We start from the raw sequence: 23,731 nt of genomic DNA, 5'->3' as shown, positions 1-23,731 counted from the left end.
GGGAACGAATTCAATTTAATTTTGCTGTATACAACACTGCATTTTCGCCCTACAACCCTGGCCTGTAACTTGAGGCACAACCTGCATACGTGGAAGCCTCTGCACACTCCCCGGGAAATGCGCCTCCCAAATACACTACAACCTAACCTGGCTGCTGCTTGTTAAATCCTCCCGCCCTCTCGGCTGTCATCAATTGGTTTGGCGCGTTTGATTGACACCATCAGAGAGGCGGCGATTACTCAGACGCTGCGCCAATCATGCCCACTAAGCTTGTGTGACGCTTTGAAGTCAGCGCGCCTGCGTGATTTCTCCGTCTTTCTCTCCCCGACAACTTGACGTCTCAAAGTGCCCGCCCTTTACGTCCGTCTATTGGGTCACCCTGGATGATTGACAGCTACCTGGTACGGGTGCCTCCGGCTCTGATAGGCGCTTAGGTGTGGCAATCAAAAGGAGTGGGCCCCTATTGGCCAGCCGGCCGTGTTACTCACAGTGATCAATGTAGACAAGCGGCCTAAGTCCCGCCCCCTCCCCTCCGCCAGCCAAGAGACAGAGACAGAAAAAATATTGGCTTGGACCGAAAGGGGTTGGTTTCATTTGATTTAATTCTTTGTTTGAAAGGAGAAGAAAGCGGATGGAGAGTGAGGAGGGGGGGGACCGGGGGGGAAATATTATTTTCAAAATTTAAATTTATTCCAAATTAATTTATTTTTTTCCATTTTTATGTTAAAATTATTTAAAAAAAGAGGAGGAAACTGTATTGAAGAAGGGAAAGGCAGCGAAGGACAATGAAGAGGCGCAATGCTGATTGCAGCAAGATCAGGAGGCCGTTAAAACGGAACAGAATCACTGAGGGGATATACGGCAGGTAACAAAAAGAAAACACAAAATGCAAACCTTCGACAACTGAAAACGTTTTAATAATAATCATAATTTGTAAAACAAGTGACCATTCGCCCCTGTTCCACTGAGGGGAAGTGTTGGTGGCGCTGGCTCTGGGTGTTTCCTCCTGACTAGGCCGCACAGAAGCCTGGGACTCGCGTAATAGAGATGTGGGGGGGGTGGGGGGTGGTGTTGGCGTGGGGAAGCAGCATTATTTTCTTATTTAGGATGTTCTGGAAAACTGCTCCCTTTGTTTCTTTGTGAAACGCGTCTCAAACAAAAAAAAAAGAGGAGTTTACAACCAAGTGCTTGTCTCTTGTTGGGCTGCTGTTTCTGGTGACATTATAATGAAAGCAGTGAGATGTTGCTGCTCTGAGATACTTCAGTCAGAACTGTCATGGTATGGTCTCTGACCTGCCAGCTAGGGTTCTAATGCACTCCTGAACTGAATTGTAGAATATTTTTGAAGTTTACGTGATGCATAACTGGAAATTACTGTGCTCAATTTTGAAAAAATATTCTATATTACATTTTTAAAAAAATATAGGGCTTCACGTTGGTTCTTGGAAAGGTAGTAAACTCTTCTGGAATGCTCATAACTATACTATTTTTCTTTGATTATTTCAGTGGACAAGTTTCTTCCCTCCTACCTTGCCTATTCTTTCTCCCCAGTTTTATGTATGCTGTCACTTTCTGCTCTAGCCAAGTTAGATCATTTTAAATATGGTTTTGGACATCGTTGGTGTTTTGTGCAGGGAAGACCTGTGTAATTGGTTATAGATGTCATTGTTGTTGACCGCCATAACTTTCTGGAATTTTAATCTCACTTATGTAAAAGTGTCTTGTTTCAATTTCTTCATTTTCCTTTTTTGGGGTGTGGAAATTGGACCATGAAATCTATTTATTTGGTTTTTTTTGGTCCCATTTCCTCACTTTATATTTTGCTACTTATTCTTGCCACTCAAAAGTAATAAAATGCTTTTAATTTTAAAAATTGGTAAAATTGAGGTTACCTGACAATGCTACGAATTAGAAATCCTGATTCTTTGTAATTTTATTTATCCAAATGATTATTTACAATCAAACATTGTTGTATGTGACAGAACTGCAATGCTCCAAGCCTGTATTATTGAACTTAAATAACTCACAACCAATGATGTATTTTTGAAATATAGTTATTGTCAAGTGTAGGGATAAATGGCTGCCAATTTGTGCACAGCAGGATCACACAACAGTAGTCAAGTGAATGACTAGATTTTTTTAGGGGCATTGGTTGAGGAATAAATGTTGGCCTGAACATCAGGAGAACTCCCCTGTTTAAATAGTGCTGCAAGCTCTTTTATGTACACGTGAGAGGTCATGTGGCATGTCATTTTTATGTCTCATCAGAAAGATGGCACTTCTGATAGTATAGCACTCCCTCAGGACTGCATTGGAGTCTGTTTGGATTATGTACTCAAGTCTCTGGAGTGGGGCGTGAATCCGCAGCCTTCTGACTCTGAGATTGTTACCACTGACAAAGGTGACACTTAATGTCCTTGAAACTCTGACCTGCACTTTTAGGGTAAGAGTTGAGAGGCTGTTGTCAACAAATGAGATCTTTCAACTGATAGCTTTTTAATTGTATTTTTGCAGTTAAATATTTACACTACATATGTGGATGTTAATATTTAATTAAGCCTTCAAAAATCTGAGTGGATTCTTTGAACAGCTGATTGGCAGTAATGTAATGTTGTTGAAATTGTAGGTTAACGGTGCTGGTGGCTTGATATCATCTCAGAGTAAAATTTGATCCCTGTTGGAAGTAAAGTTACAATTCATATTTTGTTAATGAGAAACAAGTTTTATTTGGGAACAGTTAGAAACTGCAGCAATGTATTGAAGTAGGAAGGAGAAAGTTACAGTTCATGCTTTCTTTACTGCCCCATTTCAGTGCTTGAAAATAACAGTGCAAGTCTAGAAAAGAAAAGATTGAAGTCTGATGACCTGCAATTCAGTTAGATCCAATGTAGTTAAAGCTAGAAGTGACAGTTTACATATCTTTCTCATGTAATTGGTGGCCTAGCCCATTATATGGTTAACGTTACACAAATTGGGACAAAAATGTTCTGTCAACCTAATGTTTTTTAAAAAAAGAAACAACTTTTCAGTTGCCTCTTCCCTTCCTCTATCTGAATTTTAGAAGACCCCATTTTTATTGCAGTCTACAGTTTGATAGCAAAGTTGGTGTGTGAGGGCACCCTAAAAATCATCAGCAGTAATCTTGTGAAGCCCTGCCTATTTATTTCATTGACACTAATGCACTTAGTAGGTTTGACCAAAATACTCCTTGATGGCAGTATTATATAATATTGGTTGGATTCTTTTGGTGTTTGGAATGAATAATACTCACATAAGATTAATTTACAAGTTACCCAATAAAGCTGCTGTAAAATAAATACTTTAATAACGCTTAAAAGTCGGGGTTAGCTAAAAGGAAATTTGAATCTAATTTTTATACCTGACAAGGCACACAGATACAGAAGGCTTTTTGGTACTGCACTGATAGCAAAGTGATTAACTGTTTGAAATCTATATTGTTGTGCAGTGATTACACCATGATATCCGCAATAATGCAATGCAAATTTGTTTCAAGTCTTTAAAATTCAAATTCTGTGGTATGCTTTGAATTGCAAACTCACTCGCTAACAGTATCCACACAATGGCAAGTACAAAGGTGCTAGCTTGTCAGTTTTCATTGTAACAGTTCTTAGTTGAGATATTTAAAAATTGTAATCCATCATTGGCATGCCATGACATTGAGAGCCATATCTGGGATCCCCACATAGGGAGATACATCAGGTTATTTCAGCGCTTTGTCATTGCCTATTCGTGTACATGGAGAACAGAAAATTGTTTATTCCATCCAATTTACAATATCATTCAGCACGAGTACAGATCATTTCATTTTCCTCCTGTCATATTACTATGCTGTATTGAATCTTAGTTGATAGTTAGCCTTTTCAACTTCTGTGTAAACATATGTTGAAGCTTTTAACTTGTTAACCTCAGGCTGGAACAAATTTAAATCAGTTAGGTTTCTGACCTGTAATTTTGTGCATTTTCTTTGTTAATATACTTAATATATATATTTGTTAATATAAATTTTACAGAAAAATGTATGAAGAAAATCTGGCCTACAGGCTGTTTGTAGTTTACTCGACATGCAGAATAGAATAGTTAGCACCCACTCCATTTGGTCCATTGAAACACATTGAGACCAATAGTGAGATGCCCTTTCCTGCTTGTAATGCAAACTGTCAGAAAAATATGGCTGTAAATGTATGGGGCTGGACCTAGGTGGAAAAAAAACTATGTTAACGATGCACATCATTATTAATTGATCAGCGAGTTTGGGGATTGAGAGGTAAATCATGAATTGTATTTTGCATAAGCAACATCATGCCCTTGGCTTCTATTTCTTTGAAGCAGTTGTGGGATTTGCACATTAATTTCCCTTTTAAGCTTACCACAGAAAGTAGGAGCCGGAACTTAGCATAAGTACCTTTTTAACAAGTGATATTTGCTAATATAATGCCAATCAACCCCTCTGGCCCAGAAAAAGGAAAATTTGAACTGTTCTTTCATGTAGTTAATTGTTAAGGGTGTAAAAATAATGTTTAATTTTTACAATTTTTTTTCCTTTTTTTAATCTTTTTTCTCTCCTAATCTACCTCTTTTCCTCTTTCCCTTTCTATACCTGATTTGATTCTAATTCACCCTCCTGTGTTCCTGTTTCTTTCGTAATCCTTAAATATCATTGTTTAATAGACTGTTGGACCTGCCTTTCACTGTGCTCCAAGATGTTTCATTGCCCTTGCTATGCTTTTATGAGCTCACACTTCTAGCAAGTTACAGTGCAAAACATTACTGAGATGAAAAGTGCAAAAGGCAGTCTACTAGGCTACACCACGAAATGCCCTGGTGCAGCAAGATCGGGCCCATAAATGCAGTTTTCCCACAGTAGCATGGTTCTGAAATGATGGGCCTAGCAATGGAGCGTATTGTAGGTTTTTGTTCTAATATTTTTTAGAAACAAGTCAGACTTTGTTAAAATGTTAAATCTTCCATCAATACCTTCTCTCGATAACTTAACCTGTTACAAATCTAATTTTTATCAAATTTGGCAGGGAATGGAAAATTGTTCTCATGCAGGTTTTAACAAAGCCTTGATTTTTTTATTCTTATTTATTGACATGCAAGACTATTGACCCCTTTCTTAAATCTGTTTATGTAAATTTCTTGTATTAGACTTTTTTTATCTATCCATATTGTATTGGCAGATGGTACAAAAGTAACAAACATAGTTGATTGGTAAAAGAACCAGAGGGAAGATGAGGAAGAATTCTTTTACACAACGATTTGTTATGGCCTGGAATGTAGTGCCTGAATGGGAACTGGAAATACACTTGAAAGGGGAAAAAATTGCAGGGCTATGGGGCAAGAACAGACAGTGGAACTGCTTGGATAGTTTTTTCAGAGACAAGATGGGCTGAATGGCTCCCTATAAGATTGCATGATAATGGTATGATTCTGTTTTTGTAAGGGGTGTGATTGGCTGGTTCTACCATCTTTTCTTTCAAATATGAGATTTTAAGAAATTCCAGATGCACAGCTGTTTACGTTCATGTGTTGCTACATGAATTAAATACTATGAAGGTGCAATAAAATTAAATTAGTTGCACCAATAATAAAGAAAGTTGTTTGAGTCTGTCCCAATTATATCATGTGCCTTTCATTACACAAAATCTGTTTTTATTGTTTCTTGCTTGCAGGTGTCTTTATTTGTGCCATTTTCAGTATGAGCTGGGGTCCTAAATTAGTTCTCTTACAATTTAATCACTAGTGCTGAGTTAACACATTAACTCATTAGCTGTTGTCTTGTCATATTACAGTTGTTGCTACGCTCTTATACTGTGTCAAATAGAATTAAAATGTTGCCTCCTATGCTACTTGAAATGAATTTTTGTTTTCTGGGCATCTGTATTATATTTTGTGTGTGGAGTTAAGTTGTGAAACTAAATTATTTTAATTTATATTTGGTAGAATAGAATGATACAGTAAAACCAAAGCAAAATACTGCGGACGCTGGAAATCTGAAATAAAAACAGAAAATGCTGGAACTACTCAGCAGGTTAGGCAGCATCTGCAGAGAGAGAAACAGACCTAACATTTCAGGTTGGTGACCCTTCATCAGAACTGAGCTGTCAGATCTGAGTTTCTCCAGCATTTTTGTTTTTATTTCAAATTTCCAGCATCTGCAATACTTTGCTCTTGAATTATATAATGACCCTGATTAACAGTGACTGAAATATGTTCTTTTAGTATTCGTGTGGACATTCTTTTATGGGGCACAGTTATTGTGTTTACTATTTACTGCATTGTCAGTAAGAGCATGTAATATATGGATGCCAATTTCTAATGTTAATATCACACTTTGGACCAATATCCTTTTGCTATTTTGTAAAGTGCCCTTCGGCAGTCCCTGTCCATATTTCTATTGTGGTTTCTAGAAATAAGCTTTTGCTGTATCCTACAGAATTGCATGTTTTAAGATATTTTGTGAATTCTCTTCTGGATGTAAGGTAATTCTTAACACATTATACAATGATGTACGGCCCTGTTACATAAAATTAATTTATAGAAGCCATTTGATAAGAATCCCAAGCCAACAAATCAAAGCATCTCTGAAGAAGAGTCATACAGACTGGAAACATTAATTCTGTTTCTCTCTCCACGGATGCTGCCAGATCTGCTGAGTTTTTCCTAGCATTTTCTGTTTTTATTAAAGTATTTCATTTTATTCATTTACTCCTTTATTGTTTCTTGCTCTTTATCTTGCTCACGTTGTATAAACTAAAAAGCAGCAGCTGAAGGGCACAGTAGATTTAACATTTCCAAAAGACAGAGGAAAGTAAAAGATTGTCCCAGCAATTCATATGACCAATTTGATACCACAGGCACATTAAAAGGATTTTCTGATTTGTAAGTATACTGAAATGGCTATCCTTGCAGATAAAATGCAATATTTCTGGTATTTTTTAAACAGTTTCCACATCTGAAAAGTTTCACTGAACATACTATCATACTTTCTCGGTCTAGTGAAGTGATTGGTTGACTTGTTAGGGAGGCTTCCATTGTAGCCAAGTTCTAAACTTCGGGCACAATATTAAAGCTGTGATGGATGATGGACACAAGCCTGGCCGGCTCAGCTGAACTGAGTCCCAGTATTCTGCTTTACAAATTCAATTCAAAACACCTGATGTGCAGTTTATTCTTTGAATACCAGCATTCTCCTCAGAAGCCTACTGTTGGAAATTATTGTTTTATATTGACAACAACACTCCCAGCTTTTAAAATCCCAATGCCTACAGCCCTTTATTCTTTTCTGACTTTTCTGCTCTGACCCTATCTCTAAGATGAAGCTGTCTGGTATCTCATGGGGTTGTTTTCATTTGTAAGCCTAATGAGCGTTGGTGGACATTTCAACTATGGGAAGTATTGCAACTGACCCAATCCTGTCTCCATCATTAAATTCAGCCATCCCATTACCTTAGCTGCCAATCTCCAACCAATTCAGTTCACTCCAATTGATTTTCAGTGGCTAAGTGAACTGTATGCAATGACTGCAATGGGCCCTAACAAAATCACTGCTGTAAATGTGAATATATACGAACCAGATAAAGCTGGCTTCTAGTCATGACACTGGTAACTATCTGACAATGCCCCATCCACAAAAAAGCAAAGCAAGCCTAAACTGGGGAAGAGACCAATAAAGCAGTAATTGACCAATCATCAGAGTTATGGGAGGAGCCATCAGGGATATGTACCTCAAAAGTAACCTGGAGAGGTAGTGCTCAGTTCTGGGTGCATTTGGATCGTTCTGCTCCAAATCTTAGTACAGCTTTGATTGAAGAATGGACATGCACTGAACGCTAGAGAAGAGGCATCAAGGGAGTATTTGATTATGGCACCAAGGAGCTTTAGCAAAGCTGATGTCGGGGGCAAAAATCCTTCTGCCACTGGAGTCATACCTGACACAGGAAGATTGCTGTGTTTGGTGGTCAATCCTTGCAGCCCTGGATTATCATTGCTGGATTTCCTCAGGGCACATCTCGGTGTAACCATTTTTAGCTCCTTCCTTAATGGCTTCCCTGTTAGAAAATCGGAGGGGGGGGGGGCTTGCTCACAATTTTAGAGTTTTGGTCCTATAATGAAATAAGCCATGCTAACATGCATTGGAACCTGGTCAACATCATAGAAATGTAGAAAATTTACAATACAGAAAGAAATCATTTGGCCCATCTTGCCTCAATTGGCTGAGAAAGAACTACCCAACCCAATCCCACTTTCTAGCTCTTGGTCCATACCCTGTAGGTTGCAGCATCTCCAAGGACAGGAGAGTGACAGGTAATTGTGTCATGAACTTGATGCTTGTGGACCTGACAATGGCTTTGCCCAATAAGAAAAAGTCCAATAACCTTCCCTGACCTTTATCATTCCATTGCCAGGATCCTCACTGGCAACTTCCTTGATTGGAGGTGGGGAGAGCAGTGGTGGCATGGTATATCATTGTCCAGAATCTAAGCTGAACCAGTCAAGTCAACATTGTCAGCATGGAGAATGAGTACTATGAGTGACTCACTGTCTGACCCCTGAGGCTTCTCTACCATTTACAAGGCTCAAGTCAGAAGTGTCAGAGAATATTTAACGTGCAGCAGTAACAATATTTAATAAGCTTGGCCCCACCCAGGACATAGCGGTGTACTTGATCGTTGCCTTGGTGCTGAACTCTATCTACCACTACTGTATAGAGGCAACTGTACTAGTTATCCATAGGATGCACTTAAATAGCACCTCTCTCGCCTCTACCTCCATTACCAAGGAGGGCCATAGCAGTAAATTATTAACACCATCCCAAATTATATGTAAATCGCCATTCCTTCATTGCTGTTGGATCACAGTCCTACTTGAGATCATTGAGGGAGCTCCATCAACACAAGGTCTGCTTTGGTTCCAGGATAAAGCTTACCACCATCAAGGAGGATGGGCAATGAAGGTAACTGACAGTGTCACCAGCTACCCAAGAACAACAATTTTGCCTAGGAGGTGGGCGGGGGGGGAGGTGTTGGAAAAAGAGATTGCCGCAATAGTTCAGAATTACACTCTGGAGCTATTAGTATGGACAAGTGTTCTACTGTAAATTATAACAACGCATTATGATGTGATTTTGATGCTGATGCAGTTCAAAGCTTTCCTTGGCATTGTTTCTATACAAATAAACATGGACTCGCACCCTCTTCTTTCAAATGCAAAGTGTATGAACCTTCAAAGACCAGAAAAGGATTTGTTACAATCCCGTTACCAAATTTGGTATGACTAACAGCTAAATAAGCTAGCCTTCTCCCAAAAACTTGCCTGAAAAGTAAAAACAGGGGGAAAAAATGCTGCCTATTTATATTTTTAAATGTTCTTTTACTGTTCCAAATGATTTTGCCTCTAGCTCTTTTCTCTAATCTTCCTTCCCTTTTGACATTCATAAGTTAACTCTGCTCTATAATCCTTTGACTATGAAGATGACAGGTCGTGAGTTATTCATTTGTTAATGACTCACTCATGGCTGTGCTGTCAAATCCATGAAACATATGGTTGCCCTCATTTTGAGCATTTGGTTTTGTTGCTCCTAATATTCCTGCAGCAACTTTCTTTGATCATATTGTTGACTGCGCCAACTGTGGCTCACCTCTGTGTCAGTTGTGGGTTCAAGACCCACTCCAAGGCTTGAGCACAAAAATCAAGACTGTCATTCCAGTGCAGCACCCAGGGAGTGCTGCACTGTCGCAGATACCATCTTTTGGATATGTTAAACTGTTGCTGTTTGCCCTCTCAGGTGGATGTAAAAGGTCACACTGCACTTTTTTGAAGAAGAGCAAGGGCACTATTTAAATATAAACCTTTCATTTCAATTTCTGAGTATTAAATATCGGCTTAGTCTACTGCAAGCATGTCCTAGCCCTTTGTGACATTCCCATGTGCGCTAGGTTGCGTTTCAATCTGCTGAGCAAAACCCACCCAGTGCACAAACACTTGCCTCACTTTAGCTCTCTGCATAAAACTTGGCTTGGACATGGTGTCATCTATCCAGTCATGTCCTATCCATAAGCTGACCTGTGCTTCTATTAGCATTTTGTGTTGTTTCATTGTCCACATTTTAATACATTGCAATTGAAAAAGTTGTCCAGTCATTTGATTTGCACAAGGTGGTACAGCTGAAAATTGCCGAGCACTTTATCATAGGACTGGTTTCAAACTATAAGAAGTTGAGGTAAGTGATGTCACAAATCTTTAAAGCTATATTTTAAAAGACTGCAAATCAAAGTGGCTTCCAAGGATCACCAGATGTCTTTTGTGGATTAAGAAGCTATCTTGTCTCCAGAAAGAACAAGGAGGACACTCTTTCTGATATTGACTCAATATTTGTCAGACTAAAAGGTAATCAAAACTCCATTGACACCTTAATTGTAATATCCTGGTGCATCTCAAATACAAAGACCTTTGGCTGACTGAAACCACAGGTGCCAGAACCACAAGGCAGACTGCTTATTGAATTACTACAACACCTTATTTGGAAAATGACTTGGCACTTCATGTGAGGTCATATGATAAAGTGGCCGGCTTTTCTCCTTGCTAAAAAAGATATAGCAGAATTCAAACTGGATTCAGAGCAGATTTCCATCAGCGTCCAGGAACATCATCAAAAGCCGTCAGACTGCAGCAGTCAACTAAGCAGCCAAGGTACCCAACAACAATATATTGAAAGACAAAGACTCCTATTATCTGTTCCAACTTCAAGTTCACCTGAGAAATCAACCCTGAGAAATCTCTGCTTTTTTCAAGACCTTCACTCCAACTAAAATATCAACTCATCTAAGGACCATGAGGTCTGCAACAAAATAAAGACTGAGTTAAATTTCATTATTATAATTACCATTTTTGCTTTCATCTGTATCTAATTTGTGTTTGTGATTTGATTTGCTAAGTTTTCATTAACCTGTGGGGCGAATGTGTGAGAAATTTAAAAATCCTTCTTCATTTTTAAATGTACAAAAGTTTTCTGCTGATTAATTAAAATTGAACCAACCACTTGGAAGGTAAGAAAATACATACATCCACACACAATTATATTGATCACAGGCAAAACAAAAGGAAACACCTGAATTTTGTTCATTACACTGATACCTAGCTCACTCCAGTCTCATTCTTTCAGTTTTCCAGGAGTTAACTGTCTAAGCCTGTATTTCTCCAACACTATCACTCCTATTCACAGTTGATTGCAGATTTTATGCGCCGCTTCAAGTATTCTTTTTCTCTCTCTGGTCCTTGTCTGCGGATGCTTCATGAACAGGAATCAAACCTGCACTCTTGGCATTATTTTGAACCACATCTAAGCTAACTGACCTCCAATTTCAAGTATATATTTATCAATAACCAGTAGTTTGTGAATGACCTCCTCACTAACCTCGCCTTGGTTCCACAGTCAAATAAAGTTGAAAAGCTTGCTTGCTGTAAGAAATCTGATTCGCACAACTGTATTCTGAACTTTTGTTAATACTGTGTATATTCCATTGATCATCAATTAGTCTGAAATATCCTGCACAAGTTATTGTGGTGTAATTTCATAATCATCAAATTCGGATTGACAAAGATGTTAATGCATATTCCCTGACTTTTCATGTTGAGAACTGGCAGCCTCAGCATAAGGTACTAGGATTGGTTTGATAAAAGCTTTTTGATTAATTTTTTGATTAAAGCGCATGATGCCTTCTGCATCTTAATGAGTGTTGCATTAAATGATCCTCTCGAACTCAACATCAGTTTCCTCCTATTCTGGTGTCTATTAGGTCCTGATGATTGATCTTGTTACGTAGCTTAATTTTGGAATTTGGATCTTTGCGACATTGATCAAAAACAATTTTGTTGGTTTAGATTTTGCATTTTGTTGAAGAAATTGAGTTTAATTTTGTGATGTTCAGCCTAACATGGATTGCTTTAATGATTTTGGTGGCTTGTCTTGTTGCTGAGTAATGACATAGTCAATAGCCAGTGTTTTGAGGATATAATCAAAGCACCTACCACTGCATAGATAAGTGAAAGATTGCATTTGATATGACAGATTTGCATTTTAGATAGTTTATTCTGAGCAATGGAAGTTTATTATTTTTATATCTTAAAATGTAATCAATTGCTCCACACTAGGTGGTAATTGACCATGTCACCTTAAGGTTGACGTTAGTGTCATTCTTGAGAAGGTTATCCTTTTCAGGAGTTTTAGAAATAGTGCCCTAAGAGTCACTCATAGAACTGTTCCTTCATACCTTTTCTGATTATGTTTGCATAATCTTTGTTCTGGAATCATTAATGTTTTATCAGCTATTGAATACAGTTTCGACTGACTTATCAGCTGTGGTATTCTAGTAGGACTAATATTTAGGGTATTCTTTCTCGTACCTTCACAAAATGAGCACTGTGATTCTGGATGGAACTTCCCTACTATCTTGGGTGCTGTTGGTAGTGTTTGCCTTAAAGGCCAACACCAAATTTCTAGTTACACCACATGACAGTGCTACATCTAATACTTTGCCACTAGCCCATCAACATAGGACTTTGTTTCTTTGTATAGCCTGCACATGAGTGAATTCAACTGGGGAAGATTGGTACTGGGTCATATCACAATAAAACAGCTGGTGAACATTAGGATCTAATCTTTTCAGTCAACAGGTATTCAAGTGACACTCCCTAGCCTTAAGGTGACAATAGATATTACCAATTCTACTGGTCAACAGCATATTTGCTGTCTCCAGTGTTACCCTCCATTTACCCTGCACATTATCAGTGCCTTTTCTACTGTTGAAAATCACAAACCTCTTGTGGCAGATATAGTACCAGCAATTACAACCACCAGCAATGCTCACAGGTTTACTTGATAATCTGAGCTGGCTGCTTGGAAAATGGTTTTTGCTGCCCAGTAACAACTTCTTGGGGTTGCAAGTGAACTCTGAATCTCCCTAGCACCAAAGCTAACAGTTATTCTTAATGTGCCTCCAGAAACCTGTTGTATTGAGTACATGGAAAACGAATGTTTTGTGCATCATTGTAAATAGCTTTAACTATCTTGGGGAAATTTTTTTGAACTGCAGTGACTATCATAATGTAGGAAATTACGGCTTCTAATTTTCACAGACCAGGGCCCCCCAAATGGCAGAGAAAAATGACCACGTAATCTATGTTATTGAAGGAACTTCAGAATTTACTCATGAGTTTACTTTGCTTGGATTTTAGATGTACCTTTTACTCTTGGGATAAACTGTGTATCCTGCTCTGCTGTGTGGTGCATCCTGTCTGAGTGTGAAATAAATCCCCAGTGTTTGGTACTTAGGAGTCTAAAACAGTTCTCTGCACCTCTGGGAATGCTTCACCTCCAGGATCCTTTTAACTGTGCAATCAGTTGTGCTGATCAGATTTGAACTCTCAATGTTTGCATCATGCTTTTGTCCAATAATTGAGCATATGAAATATCAAGTATTAAGTCTAATGTTCTAGGTATTGAATATGACAAAGACTGAATTCTAAAGTGTTTTTAGGAAGTTGGTGTGTGCAAGATTTTATTCTCGTCAGTGTTGCCATTTAAAATTTCAGCAATTTTAAATGTGTAATACTTTGTGCTCAATATGAATTTGGTGAAATATATTATAGTAGTGCAATGAGAGATTTTGTCTGTACATTTTTCTCTTCACTCTAAGGGATATCAGGGAGACCTGAAAGGTGCTAAATACATATGCAATTCACTCCCACTCGACTCCCACCCCTCTGTGCCCCGCTCCCGCTCTCCCCCTCCCTCCGCTCTCCTCCCTCCCCCGCCCACCTGTCTCGTTCCTCCCCGTTCCCCTGCCCGCTCATGCCCACTCTCAATGTTCAAATGAGGCTATGAGTTATATTGAAAACACATAACTGAAGTAGTGGAATGTTGTTTCCTGCTCTTTGTCAGCTGTTATGAACAGATTCCTAAAAGGGAGCCATGCTTTGGAGAGCATACGTGGTGAAGTGAATTTTTGTATGCTTCTGACTCATCTATCATTGCCTTCAAAAGCTATTTTGCCATAAATTGGCAACTGCAGCACTTGCCATTACAGTACATTTGGTAGAGGTTTTATTAGAAAGTGCAGATGATATCTTATTCCACAAAGCATAACTGCTTCAGATACCAGTAGTGTTAAGCACTGCTTGTTGTAATTCGCCTGTTTACATCTGGTCCTTATCAGCGAAGATCTTGGGAAAGGGCACTGTCTGGATTAGCAGTTGTCTGAGACAAAATTTCCATTCGGTACACAAAACCTCGTCTTAATGACTGGCCGTACAAAGCTGATTGGAGCTGTGAGTGTACAATCATTTGCCAAATGTCTAAGTATTTGACCTTTTTCAGAAGGTTCAGGCTAGAGTCATGAAAATAAAATGTGCTGGAGACTAACTTGGGTTTTGAAGTAATAAAAAGCACTTTGGTGCCAATCCCTGATTTTATTTTGAGCTTTGATACCTTAAGATTAAAGTTGTCTCTGTCAATGGGAAAATTTAAAGAGATTTCTCCTGAATATTGTGTTTTGTGCCACTGTAGATGATTTAGAGAATAATAGGTGCAACAAGATTAAGTAGAGATGTGGGAGGGGCATGGTGGAAGCAACAGATAGGAGAAGAAGAAAGGGTATGAAGAACTAAAAATTCCAGTAGCCAGTGATAATATCCATCACCTGAATGTGCACAAAACTCAACCACGTAGAAATGTAGAGGATGTCAGTCTTCTGTTTCAATGTATGTCGTTTTTGAGCTTATACATATTAAGTTTTGGATAATTGCAATTAAAAATAAGCTGAGACACCTCTTCTAAATTTAATGTAATTAGGAAAAGCACAGTTTCATTGTAAAATATTTTCTTGGAAGCTTTTTGGCATTTAAATGGAACACTCATAGGAGTACATTAGTATAACATATATTTCAGTTTGTAACGAGTTTCCATATTTAACCATTTAGGCATGATCTGTTTGGCAAAGATATCCTGAGAATTCTATTGTTATGAATAGAGTAGGCAGACTTATGAAGAGTATAAAGGTCTGTCAGAAATTTGCCTTGTTAGGGAAAGCCTTAAACTGCCTCATTCATTGACTTGGAACTGCTAGTATAGTTTGGTGCCATACTCGACATTGTACAAAGATTTGTTACCACAACTTTTGGTTCTGTATGCTTAAAACTGGGTTATTTGAAATTTTTTTTTCTCATTCATGGGGTGTGGGCTTCGCTAGCTGGGCCAGCATTTATTGCCCATCCCTAATTGCCTTTGAGAAGGTGGTAGTGAGCTACCTTCTTGAACCACTGCAGTCCATATGGTGTAGGTACGCCCACAGTGCTGTTAGGAAGGGAGTTCCAGAATTTTGACTCAATGACAGTGAAGGAACGGTGATATATTTCCAAGTTAGGATGGTGAGTGACCTGGAGGGGTATTTCCATCTATCTGCTGTCCTTGTCCTTCTAGGTGGCAGGTACTATCTAAAGAGCCTTCGTGTGTCCTTGCAGTGCATCTTGTAGTTGGTACATATTGCTGCTACTGTGCATCAGTGGTGGAGGGAGTGAATGTTTGTGGATGTGGTGCCAATCAAGTGGGCTGCTTTATGCAGGACGGTATCAAGCTTTTTGAGTGTTGCGGGAGCTGCACTCATCCAGGCAAGTGGGGAATATTCCATCACACTCCTGACTCCTGACTTGTATCTTGTAGATGGTGGACAGGCTTTAGGGAGTCAGGAGGCGAGATACTCGTCACACTATTCCTAGCCTCTGACCTGCTCTTGTAGCCGCAGTATTTAGTCCAGTTCAGTTTCTGGTCAATGGTAACCTCCCAGGATGTTGATAGCGAGGAATTTAGTGATGGTAATGCCATTGAACAACAAGGGGCGATGTTTGAATTCTCTCGTTGGAAATGGTCATTGCCTAGCCACTGTTGTGCAACTTGTGCTTGATATACTTGGACTGAGTATCTATGTTACAGAGAATTAAATGTCTTGTTTGTAGTTCTGGCCAATGTTATTTTAACTGTATGGGTTAACTGCCAGGCAAACTATCACAGCACACACATGAGAAAAGGTTGTTCCCATTTTCTTGCCTATTATTTGTGTGGTATGTTTCAAAGATTATAGCATATTTTTTGGCGCTTAATAAAGTTGTCTTTGTCCAGTTAAATTTTTGTGCAGTTTTCTATGTTCTATCTCTGCAATGCCCCGTTTATTCCCTGACTGAATTTTTAACCCTTTTTTCTGTAAATATTCCTCTATATAAACCATAGAATTGTAGCTCAAACAAAAATACTTCATTCGTTTTGTTAGCCAAATGGTGTTGTGATTAGACTAGAAATAGAAACAGAAAATTTTATTGTTGTGCTTGAATAGAGATGATGATGAGTAAATCTGAAAAACTTTGATCAACTCGAGAATTAATTTTGGTGAAGTTTAATGTACATGTAAAATATAACTATTTGGTCAAATCTTTCTTGTTTAGTAAACTGCTGATACTCTATGATGAAAATAACTCTGAAATGGTTATTAGCTAGATAGTTGACCCATTAGCTGAAAACTCTAATCTGAACAAACTCATTACATCGATCACGTGCAACCTTCATGAAACACAAAGCAAATACACTATTATCTTTATTGTTTTATCAATGAACAAGTCTCTCAATTGACATTTATTAAGAATTGGGAAAACAGTATGCTGAAGAAACATTACCTTGCTGACCAGGCAATCTTAGTTTGGTTAAGTCCAGGTCCAGATGTTTACATCTTTTGAAATGCTGATCATTGGGTTGGCTAATTTTCTATTGGAGAGATGTAACCACATCTCTGGCATAGGTGCCTTGAGGGCTTCTCCCTGGAAATTAATGATCTCAGTCAGAATGTTTGCAGCCCATGAAGAGTGCTGGATCTGGGTGAATGAAGTAGGACAAATGGTGCATGATTCAATGGGAGGTCATTTGGGGAAAAAGTGATCGTTATATCGTATGGTTTAGAATGCTTATGAAAAAGGACAGTATACAATCAAGTGTAAAATTGGAGAAAGGCTTACTTTATTATAAAGTATCTGGCTCTGGGGGATTGGAATCAAAAATTGGTAGACAAAACAGTAATTGAGCAGTGGTAAGCCTTCAAAGAAGAGATGTTTCGGGTATCCATTGCTATGAGAAGGAAAGGAAGTGTCCTTTGGATGACTGAAGACATAGATGTGAAAATGAGACCGAAAATGGACGCTAATAACAATTGTAAGGTCGCTATTATAATAGATAACCAAGCTGAATATAGAAATCACAGAGGAGGTCTAAAAAACAAATAAGATAAACAGAGAGATTGAGAATAGATTAGTGACTAACATAAAAGGGATTCCAGAAGTCTTGTGTAAACACACAAAGAATAAAAGGGTAGTCAAAGGAAGAGTGGAGCCAGTTGAAGTGTAACAATCTGGTTCGGGGCCATTAACATTTAAAACAAAATCTGAACACCTTGCTTTCACCAATAGAGCTACACCTCAAGATTTCACGTTAAAAAAAATCAAAACACCAACTTTATTATACACAAAAGAATTAAACAACAAGCACTATTAATGTAACAATACGGGTTATAACTCTCAATGTTATGCACTCTGGTTTGCTTCTAACTTCCCCAAGAATTGTCTTATAAGACACCTCAATCTTAAAAGTTATTTACTTATGCAGGGACCAACCATAGGTATGCCACAGCCCTCTAGAAAATTCTCCTCAGCTCCAGCTATTCTCAGAGGTAGAACTTTCATTTGTCATCTGTTGACTGCGAATGCCCCAGTCCCTTGGACTGGTTACTTTTCCAATACTTCCAAGTTAATCAGCTGATTATTTTTCACAATAAGATACTGTGAGGCCCACTGTAGATTCTTCTACTAGCTTCAAGCCAGGCAATCTTCCAGTTTCTCTCCTAAAAACTGGGATTAAGCCTCACCTGCAATCCACGTGGTCAATGATGACAGTCATTACTCTGCTTACAGTGCAGGTCTATCTAAATGTCATGTACTTTGGTTAACTTATCTCAGTGAGCTGCAAACTGCATCAGGTCCAAATTGCAACTAACTCTTTCAGCAAACACCCAGATAAATTGAAATCAGAGAACCTCCCTAAGCTTTGCAGACATCGCAACTTCAGCTCCTTAGCTAAGTAAGCCCATTTGCTGATTTATAGCTCTGTTTCTTCTATACTGACTTTATTCAACAAACTTAGGTCAACTTTTGAACTTTCATTTCTTTAGGTGTTCTGGCAATCTCTAAAGCCCAGCATTTTAATTCCTTTACCTTTTTAGCTATTAACCTCTTACGGCAACATGGCCCCAATCTTTTAAGTGTAATAGGCTCCAAGCTTGTTTTAATTGCATTTACACCATTTTCTACAGTTAAATTTTAATTCCTGAAACTAAAAATTATATTCTAAAACACGTGGCCCATGAACTAAATATTCACAAAGAAAAATATTGTTTTGTGAGGTAGAGAGCATGGCTGAGGTATTGAATAACCAATGGCTCAAATCTAAGCTCTGCAGTCCTGCCACACCCTGTTATGAATGGTGGTGAACAATTAAACAACTAACTGGAGGAGGAGGTTCCACCAATATTCCCATCCTTAAATGATGGGAGAGCCTAGCACTTTCGTGCAAAATACAAGGCTGTAGCATTTGCAACAATCTGCAGAGTGGATGATCCATTGCAGCCTCCTCCTGCGGTCCTTAGCATCACAGATGCTAGTCTTCAGCAATTCGACATACTTCACTTGATATCAAGAAACAGCTGAAGGCACTGGATACTGCAAAGGCTATGGGCTTTAATCCAGCAAAAGGGCTGAAGACTTGTGCTCCAGAGCTAGCTGCACCCATGGCCAAGCTGTTCCAGTACAGCTACAACACTGGCAGCTGCCCAGCAATGTATCCTGTGCACAAAAAGCAGGACAAGTCCAACCTGGCCAACTGGAGGAACAACGCCTCATCTTCCGACTAGGGACTTTACAGCCTTCCGGACTGAATATTGAATTCAACAACTTTAGGTCGTGAGCTCCCTCCCCCATTCCTACCCCCTTTCTGTTTCCCCCTTCCTTTTTTTTCCAATAAATTATAAAGATTTTCCTTTTCCCACCTATTTCCATTATATAAAAAAAACCCTCCCACTAGAGCTATACCTTGAGTGCCCTACCATCCATTCTTAATTAGCACATTCGTTTAGATAATATCACCAACTTTAACTTTAACACCTATGTGTTCTATTGTACTATTGTCGTTGACATCTTTTGATGATCTGCTTCTATCACTGCTTGTTTGTCCCTACAACCACACCACCCCCCCCCTCCACCTCTCTGTCTCTCTATCTCTCCGCCCCCCACACACACACCTTAAACCAGCTTATATTTCAACTCTTTCTTGGACTCGAACTCAAGTTCTGTCGAAGGGTCATGAGGACTCGAAACGTCAACTCTTTTCTTCTCCGCCGATGCTGCCAGACCTGCTGAGTTTTTCCAGGTAATTCTGTCTTTGTTTTGCCGCCCCATCAGTCTACTCTTGATCAGCAAAGTGATGGATGGGGTCATCAACAGTGCTATCAAGCGGCACTTACTCAGAAGCAACCTGATCACCGATGCTCAGTTTGGGTTTTTCAAGGGCCACTTAGCTCCTGGCCTCGTTACAGTCTTTGTTCAAACATGGACAAAAAACTGAACTCCAGAGGTGAGGTGAGAGTGACTGCCCATGGCATCCAGGATCCCTAACAAAGTGAGTCACTGGGAATCGGGGGGCATTCTCCCCACTGGTTGGAGTCATACCTAGCACAAAGGAAGATGTTTATGGTTGTTGAAAATCAATCATCTCTGTTCCAGGACATCACTACATGAGTTCCTCAGGGTGGTGTCCTAGGCCCAACTTTCTTCAGATACTTTATCAGTGACCCTCCATCCATCATAAAGTCAGAGCTGGGGACATTTGCTGATGATTGCATAATGTTCAGCACCATTTGTGACTCATCATACACTCAAGCAGTCCGTGCCCTTATGCAGCAAGACCTGGACAACGTTCAGGCGTGGGCTGATAAGTTGCACATAACATTCATGCCACACAAGTACCAGGCAATGACCGTCTCCAGCTAGAGAGAATCCAACCATCTCCACTTGATGTTCAATGGCATTGCCATCACTGAATCCCCCACTATCAACATCCTGGCTATACCATTGCCCAGAAACTGAACTGGACCAGCCACATAAATGCTGTGGCTACAAAAGCAAGTCAAAGGCTGGGAATTCTGTGGCAAGTAACTCGCCTCCTGACTCCCCAAAATTCTGTCCACCATCTACAAGGCACGAGTCAGAAATGTGATGTAATACTCTCCGCTTTACTTGGATGAGTGCAGCTCCATCGAGAAGCACAATGCCATCCAGGACAAAGCAGCCCACATGATTGGCACCCCATCCACCACCTTCAACATCCAGTCTCTCCTCCACCAATGCACAGTGGCAGCAGTGTGCACCATCTACAAGATGCATTGCAGCAACCCACCAAGGCTCCTTCAACAACACCTTCCAAACCCCAACCTTTGTCACCTAGAAAGACAAGGGCAGCAGATGCATGGGAACATCACCCCCTCAAGTTCCCCTCCAAACCACACACCATCCTAACTTGGAACTATATTGCCATTCCTTTACTGTCGCTGGGTCAAATCCTGGAACTGTCTCCCTTACAGCACTGTGGGTGTACCTTCAACCTGTGCACAGCAGTGGTTCAAGAAGGCAACTCACCACCAACTTTAGTTAAAATGTAGTAAGGGTTGAAATTGTGGAGGCTCTGGCCATAATCTTCCTATTTGGACATGGGAGTAGTGCCAGAGAATTGGAGGATTGCTAATGTTACATTTCTGTTTTTAAGAAAGAGGTTTGTAAACCCTGCAACCACAGGCTAACCAGCCTAATGTTGGTGGAAGAGACAATAATATAGGTTAAAATTAATTGGCATTTGGAAAAACCTGAGCTGATAAATGAAAGCCAGGATGGTTTTGTTAAAGACAAATTGTTTTTAACTAATACGATTTGACGAAACAGCAGAGAGGGTTGGTGAGGGTATGCAGTTGATGATGTGCTCATGAACTTTCAAGATTGTTTGGCAAGGTACCAGAAAAGAGACTTATTCACAAAACTAAAGGCCACGGGATTGAAGGGTCACTAGCACCATGGATATAAAATTGACCAAGGGACAAAAGCAGATAGTAGTTGTGAAGTTATGTTTCAGTCATTACACCTGCATTATTACTATAACAAATAATGAGACCATAGGACTGCTCTATAATCAATTGAAATGAATTGTTTCACATTCACCTGTTAGTGATGCTGATCATCCTTGGTGTATAACATTAGAAAAGAGCCAGATTAGTTAACATGGAAAAACAGTCATCATGATTTTGCAAAGATCAATAATTATGATAAACTATTATTTAGTGCCGAACATGAATAGACTCTTAAATGTGCTAATATGCTTTTTCACCTTTCAACCATTCAGAATACGTGAATACAAACACACTCTTAACAGTAGCATTTCATGAATTAACCTGGCTTCACAAACTTAAAATAATCAAATCAATACACATGATAGAATGCTGTCATGAACACCTCCATGGATTCACTTCAAAATAGGACTCCTCAAACAATTTTAAGTGGAAGTAAAATTATTTGATCCTTTAAATGTAGTTAAACTGGAAAAAAAGAGAAATTTTCCAGTGTGGAAAATGTACGATGCAGTAGTGTTCACTTCACTGCTTTACATCTGTGAAACCTTTTCAGCAGCATATGAAGCAGCTGTGTTATTGTCACAAAACACCTCTATGGTCTGTCTTGGAAGCTAAACGGCAAGACAGTGATGACCATTAAGGTGCTGAGAAAACCACCATAATTAGAATCAAATTGCTTCCTTAAATATGGCTCCAATAGGTTAGACAAAGTTGTCTGAATTGCTGATTAAGGCTTCCTAATGCATTCTTCTACAGAAGAAACATTGTGGTATGGTTATCAGAGGAAGCATTTGAATGATAACTGAAGCAAAGATTGAAGGAATGTGACAATTATACAGAACTCCAAGTTTAGTCAAAGGTTGCAAACTGTTGGGAAATGGCAATACATATTTTGAGGTTAACAGAATGAAAGTATTATTGCAAATCTCAACCAGTGATGGTTGGGAAATTAAATAAGTTCCCCACGTGATATCACATGCTTTTGACTATGGAAAACAAGAGTTAACTAACTCCTTGGTGTCTCAACAATTAGGAAGTGGAGTGAGAGGGAAAAATCCCAGCAGTTCTGTGTCGTTGACTATTTGCATGACATATCTGATCCTATATCTTTCAAGATAATATCAAGTGGTTCCCCTGACATGAGAAACACGTAAATGTTTTGCTTGTCACGAAGCAGCACAGTTCAAATATCGTTTTTGCTTTGGGTTAGGTTAATATTAGGAAGTTGTCAATAAGGTTATGTTTTTTTTCCCAGACCTGGTTGTTTCTCAGATGTTGTACCTATATTTAATGAGTAAATATGAAACAGCTAGGGAAGTTGATAAGGATATAAACTACAAAATGAATGAATGGTACTCTTATGGCTGTAGAAGACTAGTGGTTTTCTGTAACCCTAAAGATGAGGCAGTGTGTTCTATACCATGGGTTTACGTCTTCCATTGTTAGTTGCAATAAAGGAGAAAATTCTGGTACTGTAGTACAAAGAGTAGTCAGCAGCTAAAGAGAAACTGGAATTGGAAAGTTCAGTTCGTTGGACTGAGTTTACATGTTCAGGAGCTGGATTCAAATCTGGGCTGGACTGATGGTGATAGGTCTCCACTGTCTTCTGGCTGTGTAAGTCTCTTGTGCAAAATGTGTTTGGTTAATATAAACCTGGTTTCTTGGAGCATGGGCTTATGGTAATAATTGGCACTAATTGGGAGTCTTAATAAAAAAATTAGAAAAAACTTGGTGTGGTAGGGGGTGTCTTTCTGAAGTTGAAGCTGAAACCTGCTGTGCATTTGGTTCTGCTATCCTGTCTTGGGCTCCTTTGACAGCACCTTCCAAACCCAAGACCACTACAATCCAGAAGGACAAGGGCAGCAGATAGAAGGGAACACCACCACCTGGAAGTTCTCCTCTAAGTCACTTACCACCCTGACTTGGAAATAAATCGCCGTTCCTTCACTGTCGCTCGGTCAAAATCCTGGAACTCCTTTCCTAACAGCACTGTGGGTGTACCTACACCATGTGGACTGCCGCGGTTCAAGAAGGCAGCTCACCACCACCTTCTCAAGGGCACCTAGGGATGGGCAATAAATGCTAGTTCATCCAATGTAGTCCACATCCCATGAATGAATAATTAAAAAAAATACTTGGTGCTGACACTGGACCACTCAGCTTGATAGCATAAAAGCGTAAAGATCAGTGGGTGATTTTAGATGTATTGTAGACATTGAACTTGAAAAATAAACAGGCTGGTTTACACGACTGAACAAGCTGAACATATAAAAGGGCTTGCTTATCATTCATTTTTTAGTTCTGATGAAGGGTTTACATACAATGTTAACCCACCTTTCAGGTACGAATGAAGCTGTTGCGCATTTCAGAATTTTCTATTTCCTTTCAGATTTCCAATGCTTGCAGTCCTTTATTATTTTTAATGTCAGTGTAATGTACCTTCTCAA

General features: G+C 39.2%; 1 protein-coding gene across 3 annotated transcripts in view; it reads left to right on the top strand.

Annotated features, from left to right (window-relative positions):
• Positions 1–538: 538 nt before the first annotated feature.
• The window catches only part of maco1b (macoilin 1b), an 87,435-nt gene continuing 64,242 nt past the window's right edge, over positions 539–23,731 (top strand). The window contains exons 1-2 of one of the 3 annotated variants that reach the window (XM_041212622.1): positions 539–583; positions 744–865. In XM_041212622.1, coding sequence (XP_041068556.1) covers positions 786–865 — 80 coding nt within the window. In that variant the 5' untranslated portion in view covers positions 539–583; positions 744–785. Of the gene's footprint in view, positions 584–668; positions 866–23,731 lie in introns of those variants that run through there. The other 2 variants (XM_041212624.1, XM_041212625.1) reach the window with 2 other exon arrangements.

Source organism: Carcharodon carcharias, chromosome 19, assembly GCF_017639515.1.
Source record: "Carcharodon carcharias isolate sCarCar2 chromosome 19, sCarCar2.pri, whole genome shotgun sequence".
Classification (NCBI taxonomy): Eukaryota; Metazoa; Chordata; class Chondrichthyes; order Lamniformes; family Lamnidae; genus Carcharodon; species Carcharodon carcharias.
The sequence above is the reverse complement of the archived record's forward strand: the minus strand, read 5'-3'. Positions and strand labels throughout refer to the sequence as shown.